Here is a 14,819-nt window from a genome sequence, read left to right as displayed (position 1 = left end):
CCTGCAGTCTCCCAGGGCCTGAGGCCTGAGACACTGGCAGAGCCTGACCCAAGATTGAGCAGTGTCCAGTCAGGGGCCAGAGCCCAAGTGGGTGCTCTGGGGTGGCTGCTTCACCCCCAAACACCATCCAGAAGAGGTCACCTAAAGTGCATGGGAGCACAGGCCCTAAGAAGGGTAAAGTGGGGACCAGCAGCCAGGAAGGGCATTGTCCCAGACCAGCACTTTTGTTCCATGTGATGTGGGGATTCTGACCTGCACCCCAACTCTCTTCCCCACAGGGAGAAGGCCTGCCTGGTGGACGAGGACTCCCACTCTTCAGCTGGGACACTGCCGGGCCCCGGAGCCTCCCTCCCCTCCTCCTCTGGCCCAGGTCTGACATCCCCACCTTACACAGCTACTCCGATTGACCACGATTACGTCAAATGTAAAAAATCCCACCAGCAGGCGACGCCGGACGGTACAGTCCCTGTTCTCCCTACTGCCAGCCCAGGGCGGCACGCCAACCATGGGGGAGGGTGCTTTGGGTGATGAGTTGCTTTGTTTTGGTGAGGGTGGGTGCTGGGTCTGGGGTGACACGGGCAATGTTGTGGCTGTTCATTAACTTCATGGACTCACGGTGATTCTGTGCTTCTAAGACATGCTCAGGGTCGCCACCTGCCAGTTGCCCACATGGGAGCTGGGGAGGGGCAGGGTGAGCTAAGGTACCTCACCCTTTGGAGCCTGCATTTTCCCACTGAAACATGGGGGTGTTGAAGGGCAGTTGAAAGACCCCTGGAACCAGCTGTCTTCAGGCTGCCTAGAACAGCCTCTGTGCAGTTAACTTACTGGGGTCGGGATCCTGCCTGCGATATTACAGCACGTCCTTGTGACAGTCATGGGAAGGCCTTGACAAGCGCTGAGTCTATCACCCTGGGAATTCAGACAGTTGGGTGGTGGGAGTCAGCTGGGACCATGTGCAAGGCCATCCCACATGGGATGGGGCAAGTGGCGACCCTTCAACCACATTCCTTACTAACATTAGGAGGCTCGCATGCTGACCTCGTAGCTCAGTTTCTTCATGTTCTCACCTTTACAGTGATAAGCTGGTGATGAAGTATTTGCTGGCATGAATGATCCAAATTGGTGGACTTAGAGGGCCCTGGGGAGATAGTGACAATGCTGAAAGCCACCCAGGCCCTTACAGTCCTTTATCTCATCAGGGCTTGTGTGGAACAGGCCTAGCTCCGCCTTCCCCAGGGCAATGGCACACCCCTAGCCTCCTGTCCTCTGGGTCCCAGAGTGCACATTGTTGGCCAGTGGGTAGGGTTTGAGAGCAGGCTTAGAGAAAAGCTGGTGAAGGACAACAAGGTGACAGTGCTCAACTTGTGGGGAGGGTGGGAGGGATATGGTGACCTGACAGGAGGAGAATTGCAGTGTCCCCTCCTGGTCTGGTTTGGCCTACGTAAGTGCGTTGAGAGAGGCTGTGGATCTGAGTGTGTGCTGTGTGATTCCATCACCTCCCTTGGGTCCCAGCTGTTGGCTCCTCTCTGCCTGCCAGCCCAGCCTGGTGAGCTGGGAAGCCCCACAGGGCTGGGCAGAGACTGGAGTTGCTGGCTGGCCTGCGCTTCCACACTTCAGTCTTGCAGATATTCTTGAAACAAAGTTCTTCCCCTTCTTACTGAACTCAGGTTACCCTGTTGCCAACCTTTTACTCTTGAGAATATTGAGAAAACACACTGGAAATAAAACACTGCTCTGGGAATTCGTTTCTGGCAGGTACATGCTTTAAGGATCTAGCACCATGCCCATTTTCAGGAGGAAGAATGCCTTGCACAGTTGTCCGAGGGCCTGTGGCTACCCCCGTCCTAGCCTTGCAGGCTCGAGCCCAGCTCAGGCAACAGCAGCCCTGCTTGTTCTGTCAGCCCACAGAGCTGGGTAAGCGTCCCCTGGCATGGGCTCCCCCCAGTAGCAGAGAAGGAGGGAGGCATGACTGTCTTAGAAAGGGGCCATGATGCCACGTGGCACCGCAGCCCAGCCGTTCCATTCCAGTGCCCACACGTGCATGAGCTGTGGGGATGCACACTGCTGAGGGCAGGTGCTGGCGTGACATGCACTGGGTGCCAGCGTAATGGTTGTTTGCTCTGGGAGTTTGCAGAGGGAACCATACAAATAGGCTCACATACCATTTCAGTGGTTGTACCTTTTGGAATGATTGTAAAATTTTTTTAACTGATTCCTCTCAGTGATAGGGAGCCATCAAGATCCCATGGCCCACCTTTGGCCAGCCCCAGCCTGGTGTGCTAGGAAGCCCCACCCTGGCCATGCTGTGTTCTGCCCAGGCCTAGCTGCTTGGTGCTCTCAGAACTCTCACCTGCCTCATCTCAGAGAGAAAGCAGTGTCTCACATTTCTGAAAATGTTTTGGTCTCTAAACTAGCCATGATCTTAATGTTCAAGTGGCCCTTTCAGCTGCTGTACTACCTCCAAGGTAGAGTCCTGGCTCCAGCAGAAGCTGTCATGCATATGCTGTGGCCCCAAAGGGCTGCACTGTTCGCCTCTACTTCTGCCTCCTGTGACCCAGCCAGGCGGGCTGACCAGGTCCTGGGAGGAGAAAATGTGGCCTTACACTTTGCACCCAACTCCTTGGCCTGAGAACAGCCTCGCGTCTCCTTTTGTGGGAGGACAGGGCATTAGTGTTAACTCTGGGCCACAGCCAAGCCATTCTGCGACAAGAAGCATAACAGGTGCTTCTAGCCCTGGTACAGACGAAGAGAAGCCATTTAGGGACCCACTTGAGGTCAGACAGGGAGGCCAGGGCAGAGATGGCCTTGGAGTCAGGGGATCAGATCCCAGCGCCACCACTTCCTTGTCTGGCAACCTTGGGTAAGGGACTTTACTTTCCCGAGCCTCAGTTTCCTCAGCTGTAAAATGGAAGGTGCTTGCACAGTGTAGCTCCCTGCCAGCTGCAGTCATCCCCAGGTCAGCAGAGCTGACTCAGGGGCCAGGTGGCACTTCACAATAAGGGGAATCCTGATCAGGAGCCGTCATCCTCAATTTACAGCTGGCCTCTCTCCAGCTAGTGGTACAGCCTTAGAATAGGGGCAGGACGCATTCTCAGAAGCAACAGCTCCTGAGTGGGCCTGGGCCCTGGGGTTTCTGGGCCCTTGTCTCTTGCGCCATGGAACCTGTCCAAGGCTAATTTGCTACCAGCTGGACAGGGAGCCAAGCACTAGGACTTCCCTTGGGCATGGTTAGGACACCCTGCCTTAGAATTGCCTCTCTACTTTAGTATGCTTTTCCTTCAAAACCAGAAATCAAGTGGGGGTCAATTCTTACTTGGTGTAAGATTTTTTAGAAGAGATTTAGAAAAATAGCTCCAGGTATGTGCATGTAACTAAACATTTGATAATGGTTTCTTAGTAGAACTCAGATTTCCTCTGTAAACTGGCCCCTCCTGCACCCCTGTGCCATCCCACCCCACACTAGGGTTGGAAGATACCTACAACCTGCCTACAACTCTGGTTAAAAGCCCTTTGCAGGAAAACAATTCCATTCACAATTGCATCAAAAAGAATAAAATACCTAAGAATAAACCTAACCAAGGAAGTGAAAGACCTATACCCTGAAAACTATAAGACACTCTTAAGAGAAATTAAATAGGACACTAACAAATGGAAACTCATCCCATGCTCCTGGCTAGGAAGAACTAATATCATCAAAATGGCCATCCTGCCCAAAACAATATACAGATTTGATGCAATCTCTTTCAAAATACCAACAGTATTCTTCAACGAACTGGAACAAATAGTTCAAAAATTCATAGGGAAACAACAAAGACCCCAAATGGCCAGGGCAGTCCTGAGAAGGAAGAATAAAGTGGGGGGATCTTGCTCCCCAACTTCAGGCTCTACTACAAGGCCACAGTGGTCGGAACAGTTTGGTACTGGCACAAGAGCAGAGCCACAGACCAGTGGAAGAGAATAGAGACTCCAGACATTAACCCAAACATATATGGTCAATTAATACATGATAAAGGAGCCATGGACATACAATGGGGAAAGGACAGTCTCTTCAACAGCTGGTGTTGGCAAAACTGGACAGCTACATGTAAGAGAATGAAACTGGATCACTGTCTAACCCCATACACAAAAGTAAATTCAAAATGGATCAAAGACCTGAATGTAAGTCATGAAACCATAAAACTCTTAGAAAAAAACATAGGCAAAAATCTCTTGGACATAAACATGAGCAACTTCTTCATGAACATATCTCCCCGGGCAAGGGAAACAAAAGCAAAAATGAACAAGTGGGACTATAAGCTGAAAAGCTTCTGTACAGCAAAGGACACCATCAGTAGAACAAAAAGATACCCTACAGTATGGGAGAATATTTTCTTAAATGACAGATCCGATAAAGGCTTGACATCCAAAATATATAAAGAGCTCACACACCTCAACAAACAAAAAGCAAATAATCCAATTAAAAAATGGGCAGAGGAGCTGAACAGACAGTTCTCCAAGGAGGAGATTCGGATGGCCAACAGACACATGAAAAGACGCTCCACATCGCTAGTCATCAGAGAAATGCAAATTAAAACCACAATGAGATATCACCTCACACCAGTAAGGATCGCCACCATCCAAAAGACAAACAACAACAAATGTTGGCGAGGCTGTGGAGAAAGGGGAACCCTCCTACACTGCTGGTGGGAATGTAAATTAGTTCAACCATTGTGGAAAGCAGTATGGAGGCTCCTCAGAATGCTCAAAATAGAGATGCCATTTGACCCAGGAATTCCACTTCTAGGAATTTACCCTAAGAATGCAGCAGCCCAGTTTGAGAGAGACAGATGCACCCCTATGTTTATTGCAGCACTATTTACAATAGCCAAGAAATGGAAGCAACCTAAATGTCCATCAGTGGATGAATGGATAAAGGAGAGGTGGTACATATACACAGTGGAATATTATTCAACCATAAGAAGAAAACAAATCCTACGATTTGCAACAACATGGATGGAGCTGGACAGTATTGTGCTCAGTGAAGTAGGCTGGGTGGAGAGAGACAGGTGCCAGATGATTTCACTCATATGTGGAGTATAAGAACAAAGAAAAACTGAAGGAGCAGAGCAGCAGCAGAATCACAGAACCCAAGAACGGACTATCAGTTACCATGGGGAAAGGGACTGGGGAGGATGGGTGGGAAGGGAGGGATAGAGGCAGGGAAGAGGAAGGGGGTGTTACGATTGGCATGTATGGTGTGGGGTGGGGCATGGGGAGGGCTGTGCAACACAGAGAAGACAAGCAGTGATTCTGCAACATCTTGCTACACTGATGGACAGTGACTGTCGTGCGGTTTGTTGGGGGGACTTGGTGATGAGGGGATCCTAGTAAACATAATGTTGTTCATGTAATTGTAGATTAATGGTAACAACAACAACAAAAAAATATTTTTAAAAAAATCCCTTTGGAAAATAAAATCGCAGCCAAGAAAGCAGACCAACCAAATACTAACTAAAGGCAAAAAATAAAATCAACTATCCACAAAAGCAGTCAAGGGAAACACAGAAGAGTACAGAATAAAACACCTAACATATAAAGAATGGAGGAGGAAGAATAAGAAGGGAGAGAAATAAAGAATCATCACACTGTGTTTATAACAGTGTAGTAAGTGAGTTAAAGTTAGATGGTTAGAAAGTAGAAGAAGCTACCCTTGAACCTTTGGTAACCATGAATCCAAAGCCTGCAATGGCAATAAGTACATACCTATCGATAATCACCCTAAATGTAAATGGACTGAATGCACCAATCAAAAGACACAGAGTAATAGAATGGATAAAAAAGCAAGACCTATCTATATGCTGCTTACAAGAGACTTACCTCAAACACAAAGACACACAGACGTAGGATGGAAAAAGATAATTCATGCAAACAATAGGGAGAAAAAAGCAGGTGTTGCAGTACTTGTATCAGACAAAATAGACTTCAAAACAAAGAAAGTAATAGATAAAGAAGGACATTACATAATGATAAAGGGGTCAGTCCAACAAGAGGATATAACCATTATAAATATCTATGCACTGAACACAGGAGCACCAACATATGTTAAACAAATACTAACACAATTAAAGGAGGAAATAGAATGCAATGCAGTCAATTTTAGGAGACTTGAACACACCACTCACTCCACAGGACAGATCAACCAGACAGAAAATAAGTAAGGACACAGAGGCACTGAACAACACCCTAGAACAGATGGACCTAACAGACATCTACAGAACTCTACACCAAAAGCAGCAGCATACACATTTTTCTCAAGTGCACATGGAACATTTTCCAGAATAGACCACATACTAGGCCACAAAAAGAGCCTCAGTAAATTCCAAAAGATTGAAATTCTACCAGCCAACTTCTCAGATCACCAAGATATAAAACTAGAAATAAATTGTACAAAGAAAACAAAAAGGCTCACAAACACATGATCCTAAATAATCAATGGATCAATGACCAAATTAAAACAGAGATCAAGTAATATATGGAGACAAGTGACAACAACAGTACAAAGCCCCAACTTCTGTGGGACGCAGCGAAGGCAGCTCTAAGAGGAAAGTGTATAGCAATCCAGGCCTATTTAAAGAAGGAAGAACAATCCCAAATGAATAGGCTGAAGTCACAATTATTGAAACTGGAAAAAGAAGAACAAATGAGGCCCAAAGTCAGCAGAAGGAGGGACATAATAAAGATCAGAGAAGAAATAAATAAAATTGAGAAGAATTAAACAATAGAAAAAAACAATGAAACCAAGAGCTGGTTCTTTGAGAAAATAAACAAAATAGATAAACCCCTAGGCAGACTTATTAAGAGAAAAGGAGAATCTACACACATAAACAGAATCAGAAATGAGAAAGGAACAATCACGACAGATACCACATAAATATAAAGAATTATAAATATAAAGAATTATAAAGTATTATGAAAATCTATATGCTAACAGACTGGATAACCTAGAAGAAATGGACAACTTTCTAGAAACATACAACCTTCCAAGACTGACCAAGGAAGAAACAGAAAATTTAAACAGACCAATTACCAGCCACGAAATTGAATCGATAATCAAAAAACTACCCAAAAACAAAATGTCCGGACCAGATGGATTCACCACTGAATTTTATCAGACATTTAGAGAAGACATGATACCCATTCTCCTTAAAGTTTTCCAAAAAGTAGAAGAGGAGGGAATACTTCCAAACTCATTCTATGAAGCCAGCATCACTCTAATACCAAAACCAGGCAAAGACCCCACACCAAAAAATTACAGACCAATATCCTTGATGAACATAGATGCAAAAATACTCAACAAAATATTAGCAAACTGAATTCAAAAATACATCAAGAGGATCATACACTATGATCAAGTGGGATTCATCCCAGGGATGCAAGGATGGTACAACATTCAAAAATCCATCAACATCATCCACCACATCAACAAAAAGAAGGACAAAAACCACACGATCATCTCCAAAGACGCTGAAAAAGCATTGGACAAAATTCAACATCCATTCATGATAAAAACTCTCAACAAAATAGGTATAGATGACAGGTACCTCAACATCATAAAGGCCATATATGACAAACCCACAGCCAACATACTTAACAGCGAGAAGCTGAAAGCTTTTCACCTAAGATCAGGAACAAGACAGGGATGCCCACTCTTCCCACTGTTATTCAACATAGTACTGGAGGTCCTAGCCATGGCAATCAGACAAAACAAAGAAATAAAAGTTATCCAGACTGATAAGGAAGAGGTCAAACTGTCACTGTGTGCAGATGACATAATAGTGCATAAAAAACCCTAAAGACTCCACTCCAAAACTACTAGAACTAATACCTGAATTCAGCAATGTTGCAGGATACAAAATTAATACACAGAAATCTGTTGCTTTCCTATGCACTAACAATGAACTAGCAAAAAGAGAAATCAGGAAAACAATTCCATTCACAATTGCATCAAAAAGAATAAAATACCTGGAATAAACCTAACCAGGGAAGTGAAAGACCTATATCCTGAAAACTACAAGACACTCTTAAGAGAAATTAAAGAGGACACTAACAAATGGAAATTCACCCCATGCTCTTGGCTAGGAAGAATTAATATTATCAAAATGGCCGTCCTGCCTAAAGCAATCTACAGATTCAATGCAATCACTATCAAAACACCAACAGCATTCTTCAGCAAACTGTAAAAAATAATTCTACAATCCATATGGAACCACAAAAGACCCCAAATAGCCAAAGCAATCCTGAGAAGGAAGAATAAAGCAGGGGGATCTTACTTCCCAACTTCAAGCTCTACTACAAAGCCACAGTAATCAAGACAATTTGGTACTGACACAAGAACAGACCCACCAACCAGTGGAACAGAATAGAGAGTCCAGATATTAACCCAAACATATATGGTCAATTAATATATGATAAAGGAGTTATGGACATACAGTGGGGAAATGACAGCCTCTTCAACAGCTGGTGTTGGCAAAACTGACAGCTACATGTGTAACTGCATCATTGTCTAAACCCCATACACAAAATTAAATTCAAAATGAATCAGAGACCTGAATATAAGTCATGAAACCATAAAACTCTTAGAAAAAAACTTAGGCAAAAATCTCTTGGACATAAACATGAGCAACTTCTTCATGAACATATCTCCCCGGGCCAGGGAAACAAAAGCAAAAATGAACAAGTGGGACTATATCAAGCTGAAAAGCTTCTGTACAACAAAGGACACCATCAATAAAATAAAAAGGCACCCTGCAGTATGGGAGAATATATTCATAAATGACATATCTGATAAAGGGTTGACATCCAAAATACATAAAGAGCTCACGCACCTCAACAAACAAAAAGCAAATAATCCAATTAAAAAATTGGCAGGCCAGCTGAACAGACAGTTCCCCAAAGAAGAAATTCAGATGGCCAACAGACACATGAAAAGATCCTCTACATCACTAGTCATCAGACAAATGCAAATTAAAACCACAATGAGATATCACCTCACACCAGTAAGGATGGCCACCATCCAAAAGACAAAGAACAACAAATGTTGGTGAGGATGCAGAGAAAGGGGAACCCTCCTACACTGCTGGTGGGAATGTAAACTAGCTCAACCATTGTGGAAAGCAGTATGGAGGTTCTTCAAAAAACTAAAAATAGAAATACCATTTAACCCAGGAATTCCACTCCTAGGAATTTACCCTAAGAACGCAGTAGCCCAGTTTGAAAAAGACAGATGCACCCCTATGTTTATTGCAGCACTGTTTACAATAGTCAATAAATGGAAGCAACCTAAGTGTCCATCAGTAGATGAATGGATAAAGAGGTGGTACATATACACAATGGAATATTATTCAGCCATAAGAAAAAAACAAATTCTACCATGTGCAGCAACATGGGTGGAGGTAGAGGGTATTATGCTCAGTGAAATAAACCAGGTGGAGAGAGACAAGTACCAAATTATTTCATTCATCTGTGGAGTATGAGAACAAAGGAAAACTGAAGGAACAAAACAGCAGCAGAATCACAGAACCCAAGAATGGACTAACAGTTACCAAAGGGAAAGGGACTGGGGAGGGTGGGTGGGAAGGGAGGGACAAGGGGGAAAAACGGGCATTATGATTAGCACACATAATTAGCACACAGTGGGCACGGGGAGGTAGTATAACACAGAGAAGACAAGTAGGGACTCTACAGCATCTTACTATGCTGATGGACACTGACTGTAATGGGGTATGTGGGGGGGACTTGGTGATGGGGGGAGTCTAGTAACCGTAATGTTGCTCATGTAATTGTACATTAATGATACCAAAATAAAAAAAAAGAAAAGAAATGTTAATTACCAACTAAAGGAAAAAAAAAAGCCCTTGAAACTGGCCCTCAGGTTGCTCTGTACCCCCACCACAGCCGGTTGTCAAAGCTGGCCCTTCTGGGGCAGCTGGGAGGGTGTCCATAGCTGACCCGAGCTCCCTGCCTGCCCGGCTTCTCCCTTCCATCCGTCTGGGAATTTGCCCACAGCACTGAACCCTAGTTGAACCCTAGAGCTGAAGCTCCTTGACCTGGAAGAAACGTCAGTTGGGGGCATGTTGTGATCTTCAAGGGGCTCCCAGTGATTGTTGTTTACCATCGATGTAATGTTCAAACACAGCATAGTGAGATTTTTGAACAAAATCTGTACCCCTCATCTGCATGGAGTGTGTAAGCATCTGTGTACTCGTGTGCAAGTGTGTGTGTCTGTACGCACGCGTGTGTGTGTCTAATTGGACCCCACCACCTGGCAGCGTGCACTTGCTCTGTGCTGGGCTCCAGGCTGGGTGCCTGTGGTAGTAGCACGTTCCCCTCCTTAAACAGTCACCCTGTAGTCTTGGCCTGTTTCCCTGTGAGGAAGCCAAGCTGAGGGCACTTACACTCATCCCGGGCTGCCTAGCTAGTCGGGGAGGAGACAGGGGAGACTGGGATTTAAGTCTCCTTCCCCTGAGGCCAGGGGTGCAGGGGTGAGGCTAACGCTGAAGGGCCCTGTGCTCCCTGACCTGACGGAGAATGGGTCTGTGTATGTGCCCCTCTTTGCTGGAGATGTGTTGGTGGCAGGGCCATTACAGAACACCTTGGTCCATAACTTGGCCTGGCTCGGCCACCTTTAGGATGTGTCCCATGGCTTTGCTGGACTGGCCAGGACTCCCAGTGTCTGCCTGCCATGCTCCATGTCACCTCAGAATGCTGGAGGCAGAAAGGGCCTCAGTGGTTAATGGCCTTGCCTCGTGGTCAGTCTGAGGCTGAGCCTTCTGTAGGGTTCTTCGGCCAGTCTGTGGCCATGCCCATCCAGACGTTCCATCAGCACTGGGCCAGGTATACGGGACAGTCCTGGTCCCTGCTGCAGGCTCTTAGGGAAGGCAGGTGTGACTCAGTGAATCAGCTGAGGGTTGGGGTACAACTGAAACTGCCCCAAAGAGACCGATCCTAGCCTCTTGGTGGGTGGGAGACCTTCCTGAGGTGGCAGAGCTTAGCCAAGATCTCAGGGGCATGTCGGTGTTCACCCTGATGGGGAGGAAGAGAGATGACAAGCCGGGGGTCAGAAGAGTGGGCACCACTGGGGCTGGTGTCCGTGGCTGCCTCGAGCCTCCTGGTGTAGGGCGTAGGCCTTCCAGGAGAGCCGGGGTGCCCTGGGGCCATCCATCCTCACTCACCATACTGTCACCATCTGTGTCGTGTCCCACCTGTGCTCATCCTTGCCTGCTCACCCACATGGCCTCCACCAATATTGCCCGTGCTTCCCCTAGCCCTGACCACACTCTGTTCTCCAGGCTTTGTCTTTCTGCTTGCACTGTCACGGCTCGCTTCAGGGGACAGCGCAGACCGCATGCTTACCCTCAGTCCGGCTCCCTGTGCCCAGGGGCACCTCCAATCTGCTAGTCCTGTGATTTGGAGAGTGTGTGTCTGATGTGCTTGGCTTCTGCCCACGGCCCAGCTTCCCAGTTCTGGCCAGTTGCAGGTGCAGTGGTGGCCTTCCCCCATTGCCCACCTGCCTGGCAGGGGGCTCAGTCCTGGATTTCCGTTGCTTTGCTCTTCCTTGCTTAAAAAAAAAACAAAGTCAACAGACTCTAAGATACTATGTTATCTTTGTAAGAATAATTGTGCACCGTAGACAGATGCTCTGAGGAGGGCCCTGTGTCTGTAGCCATGGTGTTCAGGCTCAGGGTAGGGGCTCTGTGGCAGCCAGTCCTAGAGGGCAGGCCCAGCCTGGTCTCTGCTCACCAGCCTCCCTTCGCAGGGCCAAAGGGAGGTCAGCTTACGGTAGGCGAGCTGTGTTCCTGTGAGTAAACCTTCAGCGGAAGGAGGCTCCCAGTGGAGCGTAGGTTGTCCTGCATGTCCCCTGCAGGGTGGACATGGCACTGGGGCAGGGAAGCTATCAAAGGACAGAGCCTGTTACCTCCTTTGTTCTCCTCTTCTATAGTTTTACCCTTTGAAAAACTTGTTTTTCATAGCTGGTCATGGCATTGCCTGCTTTATGATAGGCCTGAAAGAGGGCACCGTGATCCCTGGTGCCTGGTTGGGTCTCTGTGTCCCTATGTGGTGTCATGAGCTGTGGTTGATGCCAAGAGGGAGTGCAGTGAGCTGGCTGTGGTGCTTGGTGGGCTGGGAGGACTTCCTGGAGGAGTGGGCCTCCAGAGAGACCTGCAGGGCCATTTCAGGTGAGGGGCAATGGCAACAAAGACATGGAAGTTGGAGAGGCCTATGGCGATTGGATACGGAGCCGACTGGGGTGAGTGGAAAGGAGCCCTTGAGGGGAGAGGGCTTGGGAGAACAGTGGGACCCCAGATCGGGGGGGTGGGCAGGGCTCCTTCCTATTGGCTGTAGAGAGTATGTGGTCAACAGCATCTCTCTTTTTAAGACAGATTCTTTCTCCCAGTCATCCTTTGTTTGAAGAGCCTTCCTGGGAGCCTGTGGGGGCGCCAGGCTCTCACCTGATGTGGTTACTTCTCTTCCCCTGACATTTATGTCAAGAGGGGGCTGCGTACTTGCCTTTGGTTAGGAAAATGCTTTAAGCTGCCTCAGGGCCTCCCTGGTCAGTGCCATGCCCACGTGGGGAGCAGAGTGATACAGGCTGAGGGGCGCACTGTGAGAGATGCGCATGAGGCCAAGGCTTGTCCCTGCTCTGAGCATTGGTGTCCTGGCAGGGCAGCGCCATGATTGAGCACAGGGTGCTCAGGAGGGCACAGGGTGAGGCCAGCTGCCACAGTGATGCCCCTGAGACCACCCACCTGCTGCTGCCATGACGGGGGCCACCAGGTTTCTGGTGTCTCTTCTCTTGGGTGACCAGTCTCCTCCACCTCCAGGAAGGTGCCCCATCCTACACAGAAGCCCCACTCCCGGTGGACATGGCCTTTCCTGGTGGTCATCAGGGACCAGCTGGGGTGGATTTTGTCCAGTTGAAGGTTTCTCAAAACACTGATTCCACCCAAGTTTACTATTCTTGGAAGCCTGTTGTTTTCTAGTTGGCAGAACATTTGTGATTTCTTCAGTGCTGACTAGTCAGAGTGGCTGCCATTTTTGATGGCACAACCATCTCTTTTCCTTCAAATCTTCACTGAGCTGAACTGATGGAATAAAAGGCTATGAGCTGTTTCTAGCCCTACTGCTGGAACAAGTGGAGGAAACATGTCAGGAAACATGTCTTATAACTAAAGAACTCTTCTAGGCTGGCAGGAATCCTGGGAGGATTTGAACTGAGTCAGACCTGAGCAAAAAGTCCTGGAAATACAGTCAGCTCTCCCACCGAGTGGGACAGCCTTCTGTCACCAAGCCAGATACTGTTCCCTCTGCGTCCCCAGCCCTTGTTCCTTGTAGTTGGCCCTGAGGGTCCCACCTTTGGAGTGGAGGGTTGCCAGGACTTAGCAGCAGGCTGTGTCATCAGCAGTTGGCTGGCAGTCAGACATCCCTCTGAGGGTTCAGAGGGGCCGGAGTGACCCCGAGGCGTTGACCGGAAACATTCAGAGGTTAACAGTAAGAGAATAAAATATTTATAACTTTGCCATGAATATTAGTGTGAGCAGGTTTTGTGTGGGCAGACTTTTAAAAGAACATTCTGAAAGAAGAGCAGGGCCAGCCTAGGCAGCCTGCCCACTCACTCGTGCCCGTCACCTTTCCTGTTGGCCTCCAGGCTGCTCCTTCAGGACCTCAGGAGCCTGGGCTGCAGGCAGGCCCCAGGGGCCCATTCAGCCCAGTGGGAAGCACAGGAGGTTTCCGCCTGTCTCCTCTGCCTCAGGCCCAGGGGGCTGGGAAAGCCCCTGCCCAGCCCCTCCACCCCCTCCAGGTAGGGCTGAGGCGGAGTGGCAGCGGGCCCACCCACCTCTGCCTCCCACCGGCCTTCCTCCACCAGGCGAGCGAGAGAGCGAATAGCCGCTGCCTCCAGGCCCAGGAGCCTGGCCCGCAGAGCGTCAGCAGACCCGCCCGGTTCTCCTCTGGAGGAAGCTGCCTGTGTTCCCCCAGCCAGAGCTGCCCCACCCCCCCCACACATGCAGGCCCCCGCGCCCCCCTGTCAGGGTGTGCTGGCCGTGTGCGGGCTGTGCGCGGCCGTCCTGAGCCGGTGCTGAAGCCAGCTGGCCAGGAGGCACGCGAGGTGTGGCTCGGAGGATTTGCCCGGCATCACTGCCCAGGTCAGGAGGGCCATTCTTTAAGAGCTTCTTTGTTTCTCTGTTGCCATACTGACGTAACTTTCCTTTTGATCTAACTTGTCTCTTGGTGTGAAACTTTGAGTTGCTTCATAGTACTTAAAATCGGGATTATTTCACATATCCTTGTGCCGATCTTCTCTGAAAGGATCAGAGAGAAGCTCGGCCCCAGGCGTTCCAGTCCCTGTTGGTGGCTCTCACTGCGGCAATGCACTTGTCCTCTTTCCTCAGAGGTGGCAGGAACCTTTTCAAGCATCCCGCTGCTGCCTGCTTCCCAGGCCTGGTGAAGCAAGGGGCGCAGCTCCAGCCGGGACACCTCAGTGTGCACAGCCCTGCCTCTCCCGCTCTGGCCCAGGGGGCGCTGCACACTGCCGCCTGTGGGGGCCCCAGACCCTTTCCACTTCCCTGCCTGGTGTCCACCTTCCTCAGGGCTCCTTAGCTGCCTGTGATGATGCCCGAGGCCACGGCTTGCCCAGAATCGCCATGTGTAGCCCGTATTGGCCTCTGCTCTCGGCCCTTTCAGAGGGCTGGCTCCTAGGTGCCCTTGTCCCTGTCTGCGAGGCTCAGAGGAAGCCCGGTCACTATCCCCGTCCCCGCTAGTCCCATAGCTTGCTTGCCTTTGTC

General features: G+C 48.7%; 1 protein-coding gene across 11 annotated transcripts in view; it reads left to right on the top strand.

The window, feature by feature from the left end:
• Positions 1 to 14,819, top strand: part of CABIN1 (calcineurin binding protein 1) — a 154,806-nt gene that overhangs the window by 75,170 nt on the left and 64,817 nt on the right. For 10 of the 11 annotated variants that reach the window (XR_005054480.2, XR_012125410.1, XR_005054479.2 and 7 more), the window contains one exon: positions 279 to 457. Coding sequence is in view for 8 of the 11 variants with exons in the window: in XM_036993213.2 (XP_036849108.2) it covers positions 279 to 457 (179 nt within the window). In the remaining 3 variants the exon portion in view is untranslated. The remainder of the gene's footprint in view (positions 1 to 278; positions 458 to 14,819) is intronic. The other variant, XM_036993210.2, reaches the window with a different exon arrangement.

This window comes from Manis javanica, chromosome 15 (assembly GCF_040802235.1).
Source record: "Manis javanica isolate MJ-LG chromosome 15, MJ_LKY, whole genome shotgun sequence".
NCBI lineage: Eukaryota > Metazoa > Chordata > Mammalia > Pholidota > Manidae > Manis > Manis javanica.
Note: the sequence above shows the minus strand (reverse complement) of the source record. Positions and strands in the feature narration are given on the sequence as shown.